Source organism: Sus scrofa, chromosome 6, assembly GCF_000003025.6.
Source record: "Sus scrofa isolate TJ Tabasco breed Duroc chromosome 6, Sscrofa11.1, whole genome shotgun sequence".
Lineage (NCBI taxonomy): Eukaryota > Metazoa > Chordata > Mammalia > Artiodactyla > Suidae > Sus > Sus scrofa.
The window spans coordinates 19,131,434-19,147,501 of record NC_010448.4 but is presented as its reverse complement, the minus strand read 5'-3'; the positions used below and the strand labels follow the sequence as shown (position 1 = coordinate 19,147,501).

Genomic DNA, 16,068 nt, shown 5'->3' with positions numbered 1-16,068 from the left:
CAATAAGTAGTATATATTTAATACATGCCAGACACTGTGCTGTTAAGACTGTGGATACAAAGAGCTGTTGGAATAGTCAGAAAGGATAAAACACAATGGATGAGTGCTATAGTCGAGTTATAAATAGCTGGAGTGGGGCTGGAAGAGGAACAAGGAGACTAATGGAATGCCCTTGCAGTAGTTTATGCAAGTTAAGCCCCTGAAAAGGAGAGATTAGAAAGGAAAGGACTCTTAAAGGAGAGGATGGATTAAAAAGAGGTCATTATGAGGTAGAAACAACAGAACTTGATAACTGCTAGGATGTAAGTGAATAAGGAAAAAGGATTCTAGGTATATCTTCAGGTGTTCATCCTAGGAAACTATATTGATCCATATTTGTTCTTTTCATTTCTGCCTCTCACCTGTACTGTTCACTTTGGTAATTCATTACATACGCTATTACCTGGTGTTAACTAATACAAGAGTACTGACTATTAAAGTTTACTTTCTTTATGCACCCCCATAGAATTTGGCATAGTGCTGGATACAATTCAGCATCCAGCACAGTGTTGAGTTTATTTAAATCAAATTGCTAATTAAAACAAAATACATAGTCAAGGGGAAATATAGAATTACCAAGTATATATACGTGTAAGTTTTTCCTAATTTCTCTTAATTTGATGTACTTCCTTTGCACTTGAGATGTCATGGTCATTTATGTGACTTGATTTGTTTTTTTCTTTACTCCTTGAGTGCAGGCAGTGTTTCTCTTACTCCTGCAACCAGACTTAGCATAGTGCTTTGGTAATGGCAAACTTTTTGAAGCATTTTAAAGCAGGTGCCAAACACTGTGCCAAATATGTGACATGAATTATCTTGTGTATCCTCAAAGAATCTTTATGTTGTGGAATACTATCTTTTTTTAAATTGCTCAGTAGCTACATATGGCTAGTTGCTATTGCGTTGGGCAGCAAAGGCTAAGAACACTCCACAGGAACTGCTTGAGGTGGTTATATGCGAAATCCAATGAGCAGTTTCTGTGTGTGTGTGTGTGTGTGTGTGTGTGTGTGTGTGTGTGTGTGTGTGTGTGTGTGTGTGTGTTTTGCCTTTTTAGGGCCATATGGAGGTTCCCAGGCTAGGGGTCTAATCTGAGCTGTAGCCGCTAGCCTATGCCAGAGCCACAGCAACGCCAGATCTGAGCTGTGTCTGCGACCTACACCACAGCTCACGGCAACGCCGGATCCTCAACCCACTGAGTGAGGCCAGGGATCGAACCCCCAATCTCATCGTTCCTAGTCAGATTCGTTTCTGCTGTGCCACGACAGGAACTCCTGTGGAATACTACCTTAATCCCCATTGGAGAATGTGATCTTTGAATTAGGAACCTAAGGCTCAGAGGAGTTAAGTGACTTGCATAGGATCATATAACTTAGCGGTGGTGGAACCAAGGTCTCTTGTTTTCAGAGTCTGTAGTCTTTATCATTAAGATAAAGACTCCCTCTTATAAGGAGACAGCTACGGAAGGAATTTGTTATTATTGGTTGAATTAGATTAGGTTGTAGTGAAAGGTGTCTGAAGTTAAGCTGACTTCTTGGCAGTTGTTTATTGACCATGAGGTTTTGAATCCTGAATATTTCTTGAGAAGGAATATTCTGAATATTATCCAGAACACTTAGGAGTATGACCACTTGTCAATGAACATTTTCCGCCTTTATCTTTGACCTCTCCTAACACCTAAAGATGACCAAATTAGCCAGAGGGCATCTGATGGCATTGATGGCAGGAAAGGAACAACAGCTCAAGTGCCAGGGAATAAGCACCTGCAGAAGCAGTCTCTGTTTTGGTTGTATTTTTTTTAAACTCACAGAAATTTATTATAATCATGTGTGGCCATCTAGTTTGTTTTATTTTGGAAATGAGGGAATGTCAAGATTATATTAGCTTTAAAGAGCAGACTTTTACAAGTGTTCATTAGTTTTGACCTTGTGTTTTCAGCACACCAATCCACTGAGAGAAGTAGTTTCTCTTTCAAATTCTAAAGCCATTGTCTTTAAATTTCCTTTTTAAAATGTGCCTCTGCCTTGTTTTCATTTTCATTAACCAACCATGATTCTTGATTTTGTCTTTACATGTGAAAGATGGGGAATAGCACAGGCTAAACTCTTTGAGCAGAAGCTGAATTCTAACACTTAGGAGAAAAAGATTGGTAGAAAAGAGAGTAAGAATGTCTTGGAATCCCATAAATTTGTCTTTTCCCAAAAGTGATTGATAAATGTTGGGAAGATATTTATTTCTCTAGGGTTTCTGTTTCAAGTATGTATCCCAAAGGCTCTGTCCCTTGAGTTTCAGGGATCTTTGTTAAAGTTAAATGAAGGTAGGTTCTTTTTCCAAAAACTCAACTGGATATAAAATTAAATAAATAATTTTTACTTTCTTAATTTTGAGTTATAAGACTAAATCTTAAGAGCCTCTGGATTCTTTTTTTTTTTTTTTTGGCTGTGCCCATGGCATGTGGAAGTTTCTAGGCCAGTGATTAACCCAAGCCATAGCAGTGCCAATGCCGGGTCCTTAACCCACTAGGCCACCAGGGAACACCGATTTTTATTTGGATGGAGGCGTGTAAGATTCAAGGTTTTTATCTTGGCCTGTTAGAAGAGTTCTTTCAGTAAATGATATTCATGTTAAAAAAAATGCGTAAGAGTTCCCATAGTGGCTCCGTGGTTAACGAACCTGACTAGTATCCCTGAGGTCATGGGTTCGATTCCTGACTCACTCAGTAGGTTAAGGATCCACTGTTGCTGTGAGCTGTGGTGTAGGTCACAGACACAGCTAGGATTTGGCATTGCTAACTCAGATCCCTAGCTTCTGTGGCTGTGGCTTAGGGCAGCAGCTGCAGCTCTGATTCGACCCCTAGCCTGGGAACCTCCATATGCTGTGGGTACGGCCCTGAAAAAAAAAAAAAAAATGTGTAGCAGTGCATTTAATGGCGTACCAGTGGCATTGCCATATCCTAATATTTATTTCTCAGGTTTAAGTCATATGCAATTTGATAATTTCACTGCTTTGAGGCTTTTTTCTCCATTTTATGTAACATTAAAGGAACTAGTAATGTTTGACCCAGAAAAGGAGCAAATTAGGGGGAACATGGCAGTTGTCTTCAAACAACTGAAGCATTGTCTGCTGAAGAGGGGATTTGGCTCCGTTTGTGTACGTCCCAGTGCATCGAACCTGTGTGTGGAATTTACAGGGGGATGGATTTCAGTTCTGTCTATTTCAGTTCTGTCAATTCTAAGAACTATTATACTAGTCAGATCTGCTCCGAGGCTTGGCTGCCTGGAAGGGAGGGCAGTGATCAATCTTGAAATAAGGATTGGTTGAAAATCTCCTGGGTATGGACTGTAGGTTCCATTGCCAGTTGGAGAATCATGTTAGGTGGGCTATAAGGACCTGTCATGTTCTGAATTATTTACCAGGAAATAAGGGTGAGGGGAAGAAAGCAGACAGCCAATAGAGGACGAGAAAAGAGAGCTACAGCTAAGAAAGGGCACATGAATGTCCAGTATGTCTCTTCTGTCCCTTAGAGTTCTACATAGTTGACATTTTTTCTGCCAGAGACATTTAAGAAAATGTTGGCTCTCTTTCCATTAGAGTTCACTCTGTAGCACTTGAATTTTTGGCATTTTTGGCGTAGTCACAGAGCCAAAAAATTACGAAAACAATTATGTTTCTGTACTAGGTCTCTGGCTAGAGACATTGAGTAGTGCTTAATCAGAAGTGTCCAGGTTGCGGGATTTAGGTGGCAGCAACAGCTTCTGTCAGTTGATCTGGTTTTCTTTCTAGTGAATTAAAAAATTCTCTTACTGTTACCTTGAACTAGACTTCAGCTACAGTAGGATTTAAGCTGAGACTATTTTCTTGTTCTGCATGTTTGGATTTGTTTTCTCAGCTTACATTTTTGTCTTGACTAGAGAAAAATGTTTCATGAACATTCTCAGCACTGGAGTTTGAACTCTTTTCACCCAGGATCCCTGATTTCCAGGGAGGGGTATGGTCACCTGGGTAAGAGCGTGAATTTTTGCTGTCAGGCCTGGATTTGATTCTCATCTCCATCATTCACCACCTTTATCACCTTAGACAAGTGACCTAACTTTTTTGGACCTCCATTTCTTCAGCTGTAAAGAGATGGTATCTAGGGTCAGTATGAGCATAAAAGAGATACTATACATTTAAAGTATTTAGTAGGTAGTAAGAGAGTAAATGGTAATTAATTCATTTTTGTGCTAGCAGTAGAGGCTTCTTTTTTTGTTATTAGGGGTCATCTTGGAATAGACATTGAGTAGTGTAGAATATGTGCTTCCTTGTTAGGATTTATTTCTACGAATAGCTCATAATGTATGAGTTATTATTAACATAGAGTTAATTCCACAGTTCTTCAAAAGGAAAGAAACCAGCAAAGAAAAGCAGGAAGGTTTAGTTTAAAAGAAGTAATACACATACACATGCCTCTGTCTTTATTTCCTTCTCCCCTCCTTTCTTTCTTTCTTTCTTTCTTTTTTTTTTTTTTTTTTTTTTGTCTTTTTGTCTTTTCTTGTGCTGCTCCCGTCGCATATGGAGGTTCCCAGGCTAGGGGTCCAGTTGGAGCTGCATCTGCCGGCCTACACCACAGCCACAGCAATGTGGGATCTGAGCCGTGTCTGCGACCTACGCCACAGCTCACGGCAACGCCGGATCCTTAACCCACTGAGCAAGGGCAGGGATCGAACCCGCAACCTCATGGTTCCTAGTTGGATTCGTTAACCACTGCGCCACGATGGGAACTCCCCTCCCCTCCTTTCTAAAGGAAGAGTCAGGGATTTGAGTCTTCTACATCAACATATGCATAAAATGGCTGAGGTTATTATAGGAATGAAAAAAAAGACAAAGACTGAGGATAGAATACTAAGTGGCACCGATGGGGAGTTTACAGGGAGGAAGGACAGGAAGAGATGAAGGGAGGTGTCGGTTTAGCAGAGGGCAGAATACATTGAACCTGAACTTAGGCGATCTGGTTCTTCTAGCCTCCACTTTATCCACTCGTGGTTTGAGTGCCTCTAGGTGTATCCCTTCCCTGTTGAACAGACTAGACTCATCTCTAAGCCTCCTTGAATACCTGCGTTTCTCCTTTCTGAATCTACTTGGAAGTAAGGTACAGGTGAGTAAAGTAGTGTCATGTCCCTGAAATAGGAATTTCGAGATGGAACAATGTCAGATGTTATAGAAATAATGGAGGATAAGAACTGGGAAAAAGATATGGAGCTCAGGAGGCCAATTTGTTTAGATGAAAGGGACAGAGAAAAATCTGGGATGTAAGAGTTTCTTTGGAATGGCCTATCATGAGAGTTACTCTAAGTTTTCACGGTGACTTTGAAGATAACATAGATGGTTAATGAAACCATCTGATACACGAGGAAAATGTAATCATGTGCTTTCATCAATTACCTGTAAATTATTTGAAGACTGCTTTAGTTCAGGGTTGAAAGGAATTTGAGTAGTCTGTTGCTGGGGGAAGACAGAGCTCAATCTTCTTGTTTCTATGTAATTTTAATTGCAGTTCTCACTTGAAATATTTTGTTTGTTTTTTGTAGACTTCTTGTTCCATTATGGATGGAGGGGATGATGGTAACCTTGTTATCAAAAAGAGGTTTGTATCTGAGGCAGAACTAGATGAACGGCGCAAAAGGAGGCAAGAAGAATGGGAGAAAGTTCGAAAACCTGAAGATCCAGAAGGTACATAGGCTTATAGTCTGGCATTCAACATAGTGATCTTTAATCCTGTGCAAAGTAGGTATTCACGTCTTCATTAAGTCATTAATTCTGCTGTAGAGTTGCTCCGTCGCTGGGAGCTGCCCCAGGATCCTCACATCCTTGCCCTTTGCACCTATCACACTGTCTTCCAGGAGGTTCCCCTAGTCTCTTCCATCTATACAGGTGGATCCAGGCTCTGAACAGCTGAGAGTGTTGCTACCATGTTGGGTTTGGGTGGGTGCCTCATCCAGTTAACCGGCTCAGGCCGGGGCCTATTGACATTGATAGTTGGCTTTGAGAACTGCTGGCCCCTCTCTGAGGTCCAAAGGGTAGCTGTGGACTTTGAACTATTTTTGTGTTATCTTTGCCATCAGATCGTGCAGAGACTTGACTTTATCTTTAAAAATCCTTTGTGGCTCCAAAAGAATATGAAAGTATTCTAAAGTATATGTTTTGGTTTTTTTTTTCCTTCTCCCTCCCTTTCTCCTGCCCCCTTTCTCTCCCTTCCTCTTTCTTTCAGAATGCCCAGAGGAGGTTTATGACCCTCGCTCTCTATATGAAAGGCTACAGGAACAGAAGGACAGGAAGCAGCAGGAGTATGAGGAACAGTTCAAATTCAGTAAGCTTCAAAAAACACAGCATCCAAGCAACTGTATAGGGCCTTTTTGGTGCACTTTTGCCTCGTGCAACACTTTCTAACTAGCCATGGAATTGTCTTGATTATCTAATCTCTAGAAGCTCATTTGGTGGAAAAGAGATAACTTTGTACCATCTAGACTACAAAGAACATTTTGTTTAGAACTCAAGAAGCCTATTTTAATTCTATGCTAATATCTAGTAGTGGGAGAGAAGCCTTGATTTTATGCCAGGTTATCTCTCCAAAAGCCACAGTGTTTACAAATTCTTTCTTCTAATCCCCTGAAGGATACACTGTTTATTAAAAAAAAAAATCTTATTGGACTGTATTTTCTCTTTAGCCTGCTAAGTGTTCCTTGTTTAATTATTCCCTCAGAAAACATGGTAAGAGGCTTAGATGAAGATGAGACCAACTTCCTTGATGAGGTTTCTCGGCAGCAGGAACTAATAGAAAAGCAGCGAAGAGAAGAAGAGCTGAAAGAACTGAAGGAATACAGAATATCCTTTGTACTTTGAGAAAGTTGTTAGTTTTCTCACCAACATCTACGAATTTTAGTGTCTTCATAAGTAGAATGAGGGTCTTCTGCCAGGTGATCTGTAAGTTCCCTTTTGACACTGATGTTCCTATGACTCTGAATAACTGGCAGTGATGTATAGAGTTACACTGTGTGCAAGAATCTGTCAAAATCAAAAATCTAAATCCTTTAGGATTAGCTCAAGGCCTAAATCCTAATAGTACCAGGGTATTTTTGCCTTGTGGAATTAGACTCTGAGACAGATGGGCAACGCAGTAAACTTCATCCAGGGGAGAAATTGGCCTCTAAGTTTTAAAAGGAAATGTTTAGCAACTCTCCCTATAGATGTAGCCTGGTGTGTCCCCACAGAAGGGTAGAGAAAGCATCCAAGATGACTTAGCTTTGGCTCAGCATTGCCTTTCTAGCATCCACTTGAATGTCTTAATCAGCATCCCAGGTGTAACTTGGCGGAGTCACATTCTCAGTTCCATACCTCAATACCTCTACCGTCATCATACCACCCCCCACCAAACTTTTTTTTTCTCACGTGATGGTGCTCCTATACCCCCGGGCACCTGGGCCAAAAACTGCCTTCAGAATGTGCTCTAAATCTTACAGTTCTTGCTATTTCTATTGTCACCGCAGTCATTATAGAGGCTTCTCTGGACAACTATGACCATCTAATTATCTTTCTTCTGCTCTCCCCCCACCGCAATCCATTCTCCAGACAGTAGTCAAGGGGAGCTTTTGAAAATATACATAGGATCCTATCACTTTCCTGTTTGAAACACTAGTGACTTCCTGTTGCATTTAGACTTAAGTCTATATTCTTCACAAGGTCCTACAAGGCTCTGCATGATTGAGGCCAGTTCACTTCCCTGTTGTATTGTGAACTAATCTTCCTCGTGTTTGCCATTCCCAGGCCTACTGGCCTTCGTTATGTTCTTATACTGAGCTCTGTGGGTCCATTTAAAGCCTTTGTATTTGCTGTTTCCTCAGCCTAAAATGTTCTGCCCTCAGATTTTACAAGGCTAGCATTTTAATGACACTTGGATCTCAGCTCCCTACATTATAGAGACCTTCCCAAAATACTCCATCTAAAATTTCACCCACCCTTGGAGTTCCCATCATGGTGCAGCGGAAACGAATCCAGCTGGGAATCATGGGGTTGCGGGTTCACTCCCTGGCCTTGCTCAGTGGGTTAAGGATCTGGCATTGCCGTGAGCTGTGATGTAGGTTACAGACGTGGCTCCGATCTGGCGTGGCTATGGCTATGGCATAGGTCAGCAGCTACAGCTCCAATTTGAGCCTTAGCCTGGGAACCTCCATATGCTGCGGGTATGGCCCTTAAAAGACAAAAAGACAAAAAATAAAAATTTCACCCACCCTTGGAGTTCCTGTTGTGGCTCAGCGGAAACAAACCCAGCTAATCTCCATGAGGATGCAGGTTTGATCCCTGGCCCAGGAACCTCCCTGTGCCGCACTCGTAGCCCTAAAATAAATAAGATATAATTTTACCCACTCCTATCACTGACTGTAATGTCATTTTTTTTTTAATAGTCTGGGTCACTACGTAAAAGTTTTATTTTTATTTTTTTACTGAAATACAGTGATTTATAGTATTTTGTTAGTTTCTGTGGTAGAGCAAAGCGATTCAGTTTTACATTGATAGACGTTTCTTTATATTCTTTTCCATTATGGTTTGTCACAGGATATTGAATATCGTTCCATGTGCTATACTATAGCATCTTGTCGTTTATCCAGTCAATATATAATAGTTTGCATCTGCTAATCCCAAACTCCCAATCCACTCCTCTCCCAGCCCCCTTCCCTTTGGCAACCACAATTCTGTCCTCTATGTCTGTGAGCCTGTTTCTGTTTTGTACCTAGGTTCATTTGTACTACTTGAAAAATCTTAATTTATTTGCTTACTGGTTTGTTTATCTCTTTACAGCTGGAATATAAAGTAAGCTCCATAAGACACGGACTTGATCAAAACTGGTTTCCCCAGTGCTTGGCATTTAGTAGGTTCTTAGTATATATGTGAATAGATTAATGAAGGACTCATAGGAGAGGTTAAAAAAGCCACCTTAGCTTTTTACCCCAGGAGAAAGCTTAATAAGTATTTCAGGCTTTTATGTTACATAACCTCACTAGTGTGATTGAATAGGCTTTACTTCCAAGATTGGCGATATGACTGTGTGTGTGTGCTCATTGGTTTGTTTTTTTTGTTTTGTTTTTTTTTTGCGGAGAGTGTGCAGTAGGTTCCATTAAAGAGGTAGGAGAAAATGTGGACATGTTCTCAGGGATTTGCTTTAAATCAGGATGATGGATGGTGATTGAGACAAGGTCGCAGCATGGTGCCACAAAACCTGCTCTGAAATGGTAGCAAAAACCTGGCTTCTAGTCCTAGTCCTCCTATGGAATTCTGGCATGATATTAAGACGGGAGTTGATGGAAAGTCGCACCACCATCCCAACTGTAGGATTGAGATTGATTCTCCTGAAGCTGCCCTCCATTCTCCATGGTGACCCCAGGATGAAATTATGCATTGATGTTTGCAGAGATGGACAGGTGATGTATTGCATTATTTCAGGCACCTGACATTTTCTCTAAGGAAAAATACATTCATTACACTCTGACTTGAATTCTCTCTTGTTTTATGTGCTTAATTTGGCAGGTAAACACATAAGACATAGTGTCTTCCAAAGCAGTGTTCTGGAGGGTATTGCTGGTATGATACGATTGTGAGAGACTGTTCAAGTTTTCAGTTCAAAGGAAAGAATGAACAGGGCAGCAGTGAGGCAAAAGAAAATTTTCTGTCCAATGTTATAGCACAACATTGAAGACACTCCAGGGGTATTAGCTTTTATTAGGAACTTGGGCAACTCTGATTGTCTAGGAAAACTGAAGTAAAGCAAGCCTTCCAACCCACTGATAGATATAATGCACTAATCCCAACATGCATATAGCCAGAGACATGTTGAGATAGGAATTGAAGGATTAGACATTTGTTTATTGAAACTGTAAATCAGAAGCTAGTTTTTGGCTTTGCTGGATTGTTGTAATATGATATATTTTATACTGTGATAATTGTGAATACAAATAAGCTGTGGATTGTGCCAATATAAACAACAGAACTCTTGTTTCCTTAGTTAAAGCAATATTTAGTAATATGTGTTTAAAAACTGTGATTTTTAAAAATGCCTCATCTAATGAATTCCTTGAGATTTTTGAGATGTGTTTGTGTATTTAAAGCATTTTACGGAGAGAGGGACTTAAGGGGAAAAAATTGCTTATGCTTTGGATGTGGATCAAAAATAATATTATTACCACCTCACCACCTGCCCCCCCAAAAGAAAAGTTTGAAGACTTTTCTTCATTTTAAAAGAATAGAAAGTGTTGGGTTTTTGTTTTAATATTATGTGTGGTTTTGTTATTATTTTTTTCCATTTTTGTTGTGTTTTTCAATGTTTAATGTTAAGAATTTTCTTTGGGGAATTCCCACTGTGGTGCAGTGGGATCGGCAGAGTCTCTGCAGTGCTAAGACACAGGTTTGATTCCTGGCCCAGCATAGTGGGTTTAAGGATCCAGTGTTGCTACGGGTGTAGCTTGGATCTGATCCCTGGCCCAGGAATTCTGTTATGCCATCGAGCAGCCAGAAAAAGAAAAAAATTTTTGAGAGTTTCTATCCTGTAACTTTGGACTTGGAGGTAAAAATCTCAGCATGCTTATAGTTTTTGGTATTCTGTTCCTAAAAGATGAAATTTTTATTTCTTTGATTTTTATTCTAAAAAAACGAACAGTATTAGCATATTATCAAAACATTAAAACATTAAATTGATGAAATTCAGTATAGTACTGAGCATTCTGCATAACCTCCATTGATTATGGCAAATACTTAAGATAACTGGTATCCATAAGAATAGAGTTAGTGCCTGAAGAGTGGTTTGAATTAGGATTTCTTAATTTCTGAAACCCGTTACTCCATTGTACAAAGTTACGTAAATAAATAGTTTAAGACCAAATACCCACAGCCCCAGCCCTTTGGGCTGATAATATGTAAAGAGATACGTTGGGCACTAGATGTCACTCTTGTACCGATAAAGCACTACGGCATCTTAAATTTAAGGAATTGCACTGTGTTCCAGTACTTAGCTCTTGACTAATAGGTTGTGAGAGCGCATGAAAGGGAAGGAGGGGAGGGGGCTGGTGGAACAAAAGAAAGTGACAGATCTTGAAAGCCAGAGATTGACATCAAGCATGAAAAATGTTACAAGTGCACTGGTTGTTTTATGCCTTTAAAACAACTTTTTGGTTCTTGTGTTGAAGATATGCAGGGGCTTCTCATTGTCTTGCACCAGTAGAGTAGGAGTTTGTTTTCATGGGATATCTACAGTTGAATGCTACTGATAGTCAGAGGACACTGTAAAATTGGCTTTTACCCTTAGGGGAGCAAAACAGATATATTTATGTTTTCAGGAAAGTCACATTTTTTTCTGTTACATTATTCAAGATCTTTGTTTTCCCCATCAAGCATGATACTGACCATGTCTTTGGTAATAGAACGTTTTCTGGCCATACTCAGATTTTCATTGAGAATCAAAGGGGAAGAGTTTACTTCTCTGTTCTATTTTGGGCTTAATTTGTTCTCTTCCTCTGGCCACCTTCATTTCTTTTAAAATCAGCTGGATTTGATGGGCAGAATCTTTATTTCTGCGGAGGGGAGGGAATTTTTTAAAATAAGTAAGCCGAACGCTACGTGGCAGAGCTCAAGTGCCAGTGGGTTCCAGCTGTCTTCTGTCTCTCGATTTACCATTGTCCTGCTGTAGCTCTTGTTTTTGTTTAGTTTGACCCTTAACCTGTAACTCACAGTAATCTCAACAAGGTTGGAATTTCTCCAGAAAACAAGAAAGAAGTGGAGAAGAAAGTAGCTGTGAAACCCATAGAAACCAAGAACAAGTTCTCCCAGGCGAAACTGTTGGCAGGAGCTGTGAAACATAAGAGGTCAGCCCACATTTAGACAACTCAGATCTCCCTCTGACCGTGTGCTCTGAAATGCCAGAGTAATGGTAGCCGAGCAAAAGGTCACCAAAGCTTAAGTCTTGGTGAAGTTCCTTTACCTCTTTCTCCCCTACCAAATTTGGTGTCTCCTGTAGCCTTTGACTCTTGTCTCTGATGGTTCCTTCAACATAATAGCTTCTCTTCACTGGACACCTGCCATATGCCAGGCATTATGTTAATTTAGCTTTCCATGCATGATCTCTTTTATTCCTCTCAGCCAGTCTTTGAAGCACAAGTTGTTATTATCAGACGAAGAGACTGAGAATCTCAGAGGTTGAGAACCTTTTTGTCCAAGGTCACAAAGTAATGGGAAAGGTGGAGTTCAGTATTTGAGTATCTATGTTTCTAGGGGAAACAAGGCAGCACGTTCTAGGAAGGATTTATATAGGGCGTAGTGAGAGCAGGGAGGAGGAAACCCGGAACTCTCCCTGGAGAGGATACGTGTGCTCATATTGGGGAAAGGCTTTAGAAAGGAAAGTTTGATTAGGTAGGATGACTGGGGCTTAGAGAGGCAGATGGGGAGAGCAGAGCATCCCAGGCAGGGGCAGAGCTGCCGCAAAGGCACTGTGGCCTGTAAGAACATGGTAGCTTTGACAAGGGTACACACCAGGCTGGGGCTCTGCTTAATTGATGTGGGGTGGCAGCACTGCCTAGATGTTTTGGTAAGTTCTTTGTTATGTTTGTTTCTCCCTTTCCAAATCCTGAAATGGCACCAAAGTGATTCAATCTGGTGATTTCAATTTGATTGACCTTCTTTACTGCAGGCAAAATGATGTTAAGGTTTAAGTGCAGTCTATTAGGAAAATCATGTATTTTGGCGACCAGCCACATGTTTTGAAGGGAGTGCCCTGATGCAGTTCTGTGGTTTGGCACACCATCCCTCTGCTGATGTTCCTAGGAGCGTTGTTTATGTGTAAAAATGTTGTCACAGTATAACAGCAAACGGGAGGGTATCAGTGGCCTGGAAGGGGCCAGTTACCCAAGGCATGAATTATTCCTTTCAAGTTTTCATACAAGCTCTCTTGCCTGGCCCGGCATCTTTAAGGATTTGGACCTGGGTTCGTTTTACTGGACTGTACTGAGAATGGGTTCTGTAGAAGGCATTTAGCTACCTCTCAACCGTGTCTTGCTGCTAGCAGAATGGGTGTTAAATAAGTATCTTTCTTGCTTAGTCCTTAGATCACTTTTTATTGGATCGTCCTTTATTGTTGTTTTGTGTAACAAGGTGATAAATTAGTCTCCTGGGGCAGGAGTTCCTAATCGACCCAGCCTCGGGTTTATTAGAATCACCTGGAAGTTTGTTACTGCTGTGCCTCATACTGATTCTGGCTCAGTAAGTTTGGAGTGAGGTCCACGAGTTTAATTTTTAAAGTTCCATGGATGATTCTGGTGCTTGGTGAAAGTCTGATGCCTGGTGTGTGTGTTGTGAAGCATAATAATAAAACAGGCACCTGGGAACCTATCACTGAACTCAAGACCCAGAGCATTGAGAACGACACTGGGTCAGCCTTCTGTGCTCGTCTCCTTTCTGTGTCCCTGCCTTGCCATCCCTACGCCACTTTCCCAGATCTAGTTTATCATTCTTTTGACTTTCTTTACTTTCTGTAGTTTGGGGTTTTTTTTTTTTTGGCTACCTGTATAGGTATCCATAAACAATAAATTAGTGTGCTTGTTTTTGAACTTTATAAAAATGATTTTCATTATATACACAACCTTTTATTTGATTTTTCATTCATTGTTTATGTGTCGGAAACAATTGTGTGTGTGTGTGTGTGTAGAGCTGTAATTTATTTACTTTCACTGCTGTATAACAGTGTGTTATCTGAGATACCAGAATTGGTTAGTCTTCTGTGGATGAATGTTTGAATTATGACAGGTGGTGCTAATAGGTCAAGGACATGTTTTGTTACATATGTGCATATATTTCTCTAGAGCTGTGTACAATATGGTAGCCCCTGGCCCCCTGTGGCTATCTATTTTTATTTATTTATTTATTTATTGCTTTTTAGGGCTGTTCCCAGGGCATATGGAAGTTCCCAGACTAGGGGTCTAATCGAAGCTACAGCTTCTGGCCTACATCACAGCTATAGCAACGCCAGATCTGAGCCGCATCTGTGACCTGCACCACAGCTCACAGCAACACTGGAACCTTAACCGCACTGAGCGAGGCCAGGGATTGAACTTACAACCTCGTGGTTCCTAGTTGGATTTGTTTTCCGCTGTACCACAAAGGGAACTCCACACCTGTGGCTATCTAAATTTAAATTGATCAAAACTAAATGGGAAGTTCCCTGGTGTCCTAGGGAGGATTCCTGGTTAAAGATCTGGTGGTGTCACTGCTGTGGCACAGGTTTGATGCCTGACCCAGAAACTTCTTCATGCCATCGTTGTGGCCAAAAATAAAATTTAAATAAATAAATAAATAAATAAAAGTAAATGAAATTTAAAAACCAGTTCTCTGGCCACACTAGTCACATTTTAACTGTTACATGGCTGCATGTGGCTAGTTGCTCTACTGGACAGCACAGATACAGCCATATAGTGATTTATGAAACAGTGTCTCCTTCGAGCCTTAATTTGTCTTTTCCTATTAACAGATGTCATTGACATATTTCATATGTTGATTTGCCATTCATGTGTCCTATTCTATGAAAGGTCTTTTCATTTATATAACCATTTTTCTACTGGGTTATTTGTATTTTTCTTATTGATTCATAGGGTTTTTTAGCTGCACCTGCAGCATGCCGAAGTTCCCGGGCCCGGGGTTGAACATTGCCATAGCAGTGACAATGCTGGATCCTTAACCACTAGGCCATCAGGGAACTCCATGTACTTTTATTCTTATTTTGACTGTTTTAAGTAGAGGGTAGTCTCTGCTTTATTAGTCTTTTTGGAGATCTTTGGATTTACTTATCCCTGTTTTTTCTATTTCATTAATTTTTGCTCTATGGTATCTGCTATGTTTTCTCTTTGCTTTTTTTAAGCCTATATTTTTATTATTTATATTATAAATGACTGTCAGATACCTATTTAATTTTCAGCCCTTTTTTCAATTATAGACAGCTAAAGCTATAGCTTTTCCTTGGTTTTCATTGTATACAATTTTGTTTCCAGCTAAGTATTTTTAAATATCCATTATGATTTCTTTCTTGACTCATGAATTAGAAACATTTTTTAAAAATTTCCAAGCATATTGAGGTACTTTAACCATATTTCATTGGTTCTAAGATGAACCTTTTTCCTTCCCCATTTTAATACCTTGTAATCAGTGGTGTCTCAGAGTCTATGGAATATAATACTGTGTTATCGATTTCTACCCTAATGGCATTGTGGTTTGTATGTACTGATTCTTTTGAAATTGCTTTAGATTTGCTTCGTGACCTATTCCTAAGGTTGATTTTTGTGTGTTCAAAGTGAGCTTGAGGAGAATCTGTTTTGTAATTGTTTGTCTGGGTTCTCTGTAGGTACAACAAAACAAAGTTGTTCGTTGTGTGGTTCAAATCTTGTGTCTTTACGTATTTATTTGCTTGTTCTATCAATACCTGAGGGGAATATTTGGAAATCTCCCACTATAGTAATGGCTTCTTTCTTTCTTGGCTTTTTAAGGCCGCACCCATGGCATATGGAAGTTCCTAGGCTAGGGGTCCAATTGGAGTTACAGCTGCCGGCCTACACCATAGCCACAGCAACTCGGGATCCTAGCTGCACCTGTGACCTACACCATAGCTCATGGTAACCAACGCTGGATCCCCGACCCTCTCATCAAGGCTAGGGATCAAACCCACATCCCCATAGATACTAGTCAGATTCATTTCTGCTTCCACCACAACAGGAACTCCAGTAATGGCTTCTTGATTTTTCTTCAGAGTTCTGTTGAACATAATGTATTTTTAAGCTCTTTAATTAGAAACATACATATTGGTGGAGTTCCCTGGTGGCCTAGTGGTTAAGAATCCGGTGTTGTCATTGCTGTGGCTCCTGTTTGATCAGTGGCCTGGTAACTGCCACATGCCGAGAAACAAATAAAAGGGAGAAGCATACGTATTCAGAACTATTATTTCTTCATAATGGATTAAACTTTGTTTCACTG

The 16,068-nt window shown here is 40.3% G+C and overlaps 1 protein-coding gene across 3 annotated transcripts in view; it reads left to right on the top strand.

The window, feature by feature from the left end:
• Positions 1–16,068, top strand: part of FAM192A (family with sequence similarity 192 member A) — a 56,192-nt gene that overhangs the window by 6,787 nt on the left and 33,337 nt on the right. For 2 of the 3 annotated variants that reach the window (XM_021093905.1, XM_021093902.1), the window contains exons 2-5: positions 5,604–5,745; positions 6,284–6,382; positions 6,776–6,897; positions 11,788–11,921. In XM_021093905.1, coding sequence (XP_020949564.1) covers positions 5,619–5,745; positions 6,284–6,382; positions 6,776–6,897; positions 11,788–11,921 — 482 coding nt within the window. In that variant the 5' untranslated portion in view covers positions 5,604–5,618. Of the gene's footprint in view, positions 1–5,036; positions 5,171–5,603; positions 5,746–6,283; positions 6,383–6,775; positions 6,898–11,787; positions 11,922–16,068 lie in introns of all 3 variants that reach the window. The other variant, XM_021093903.1, reaches the window with a different exon arrangement.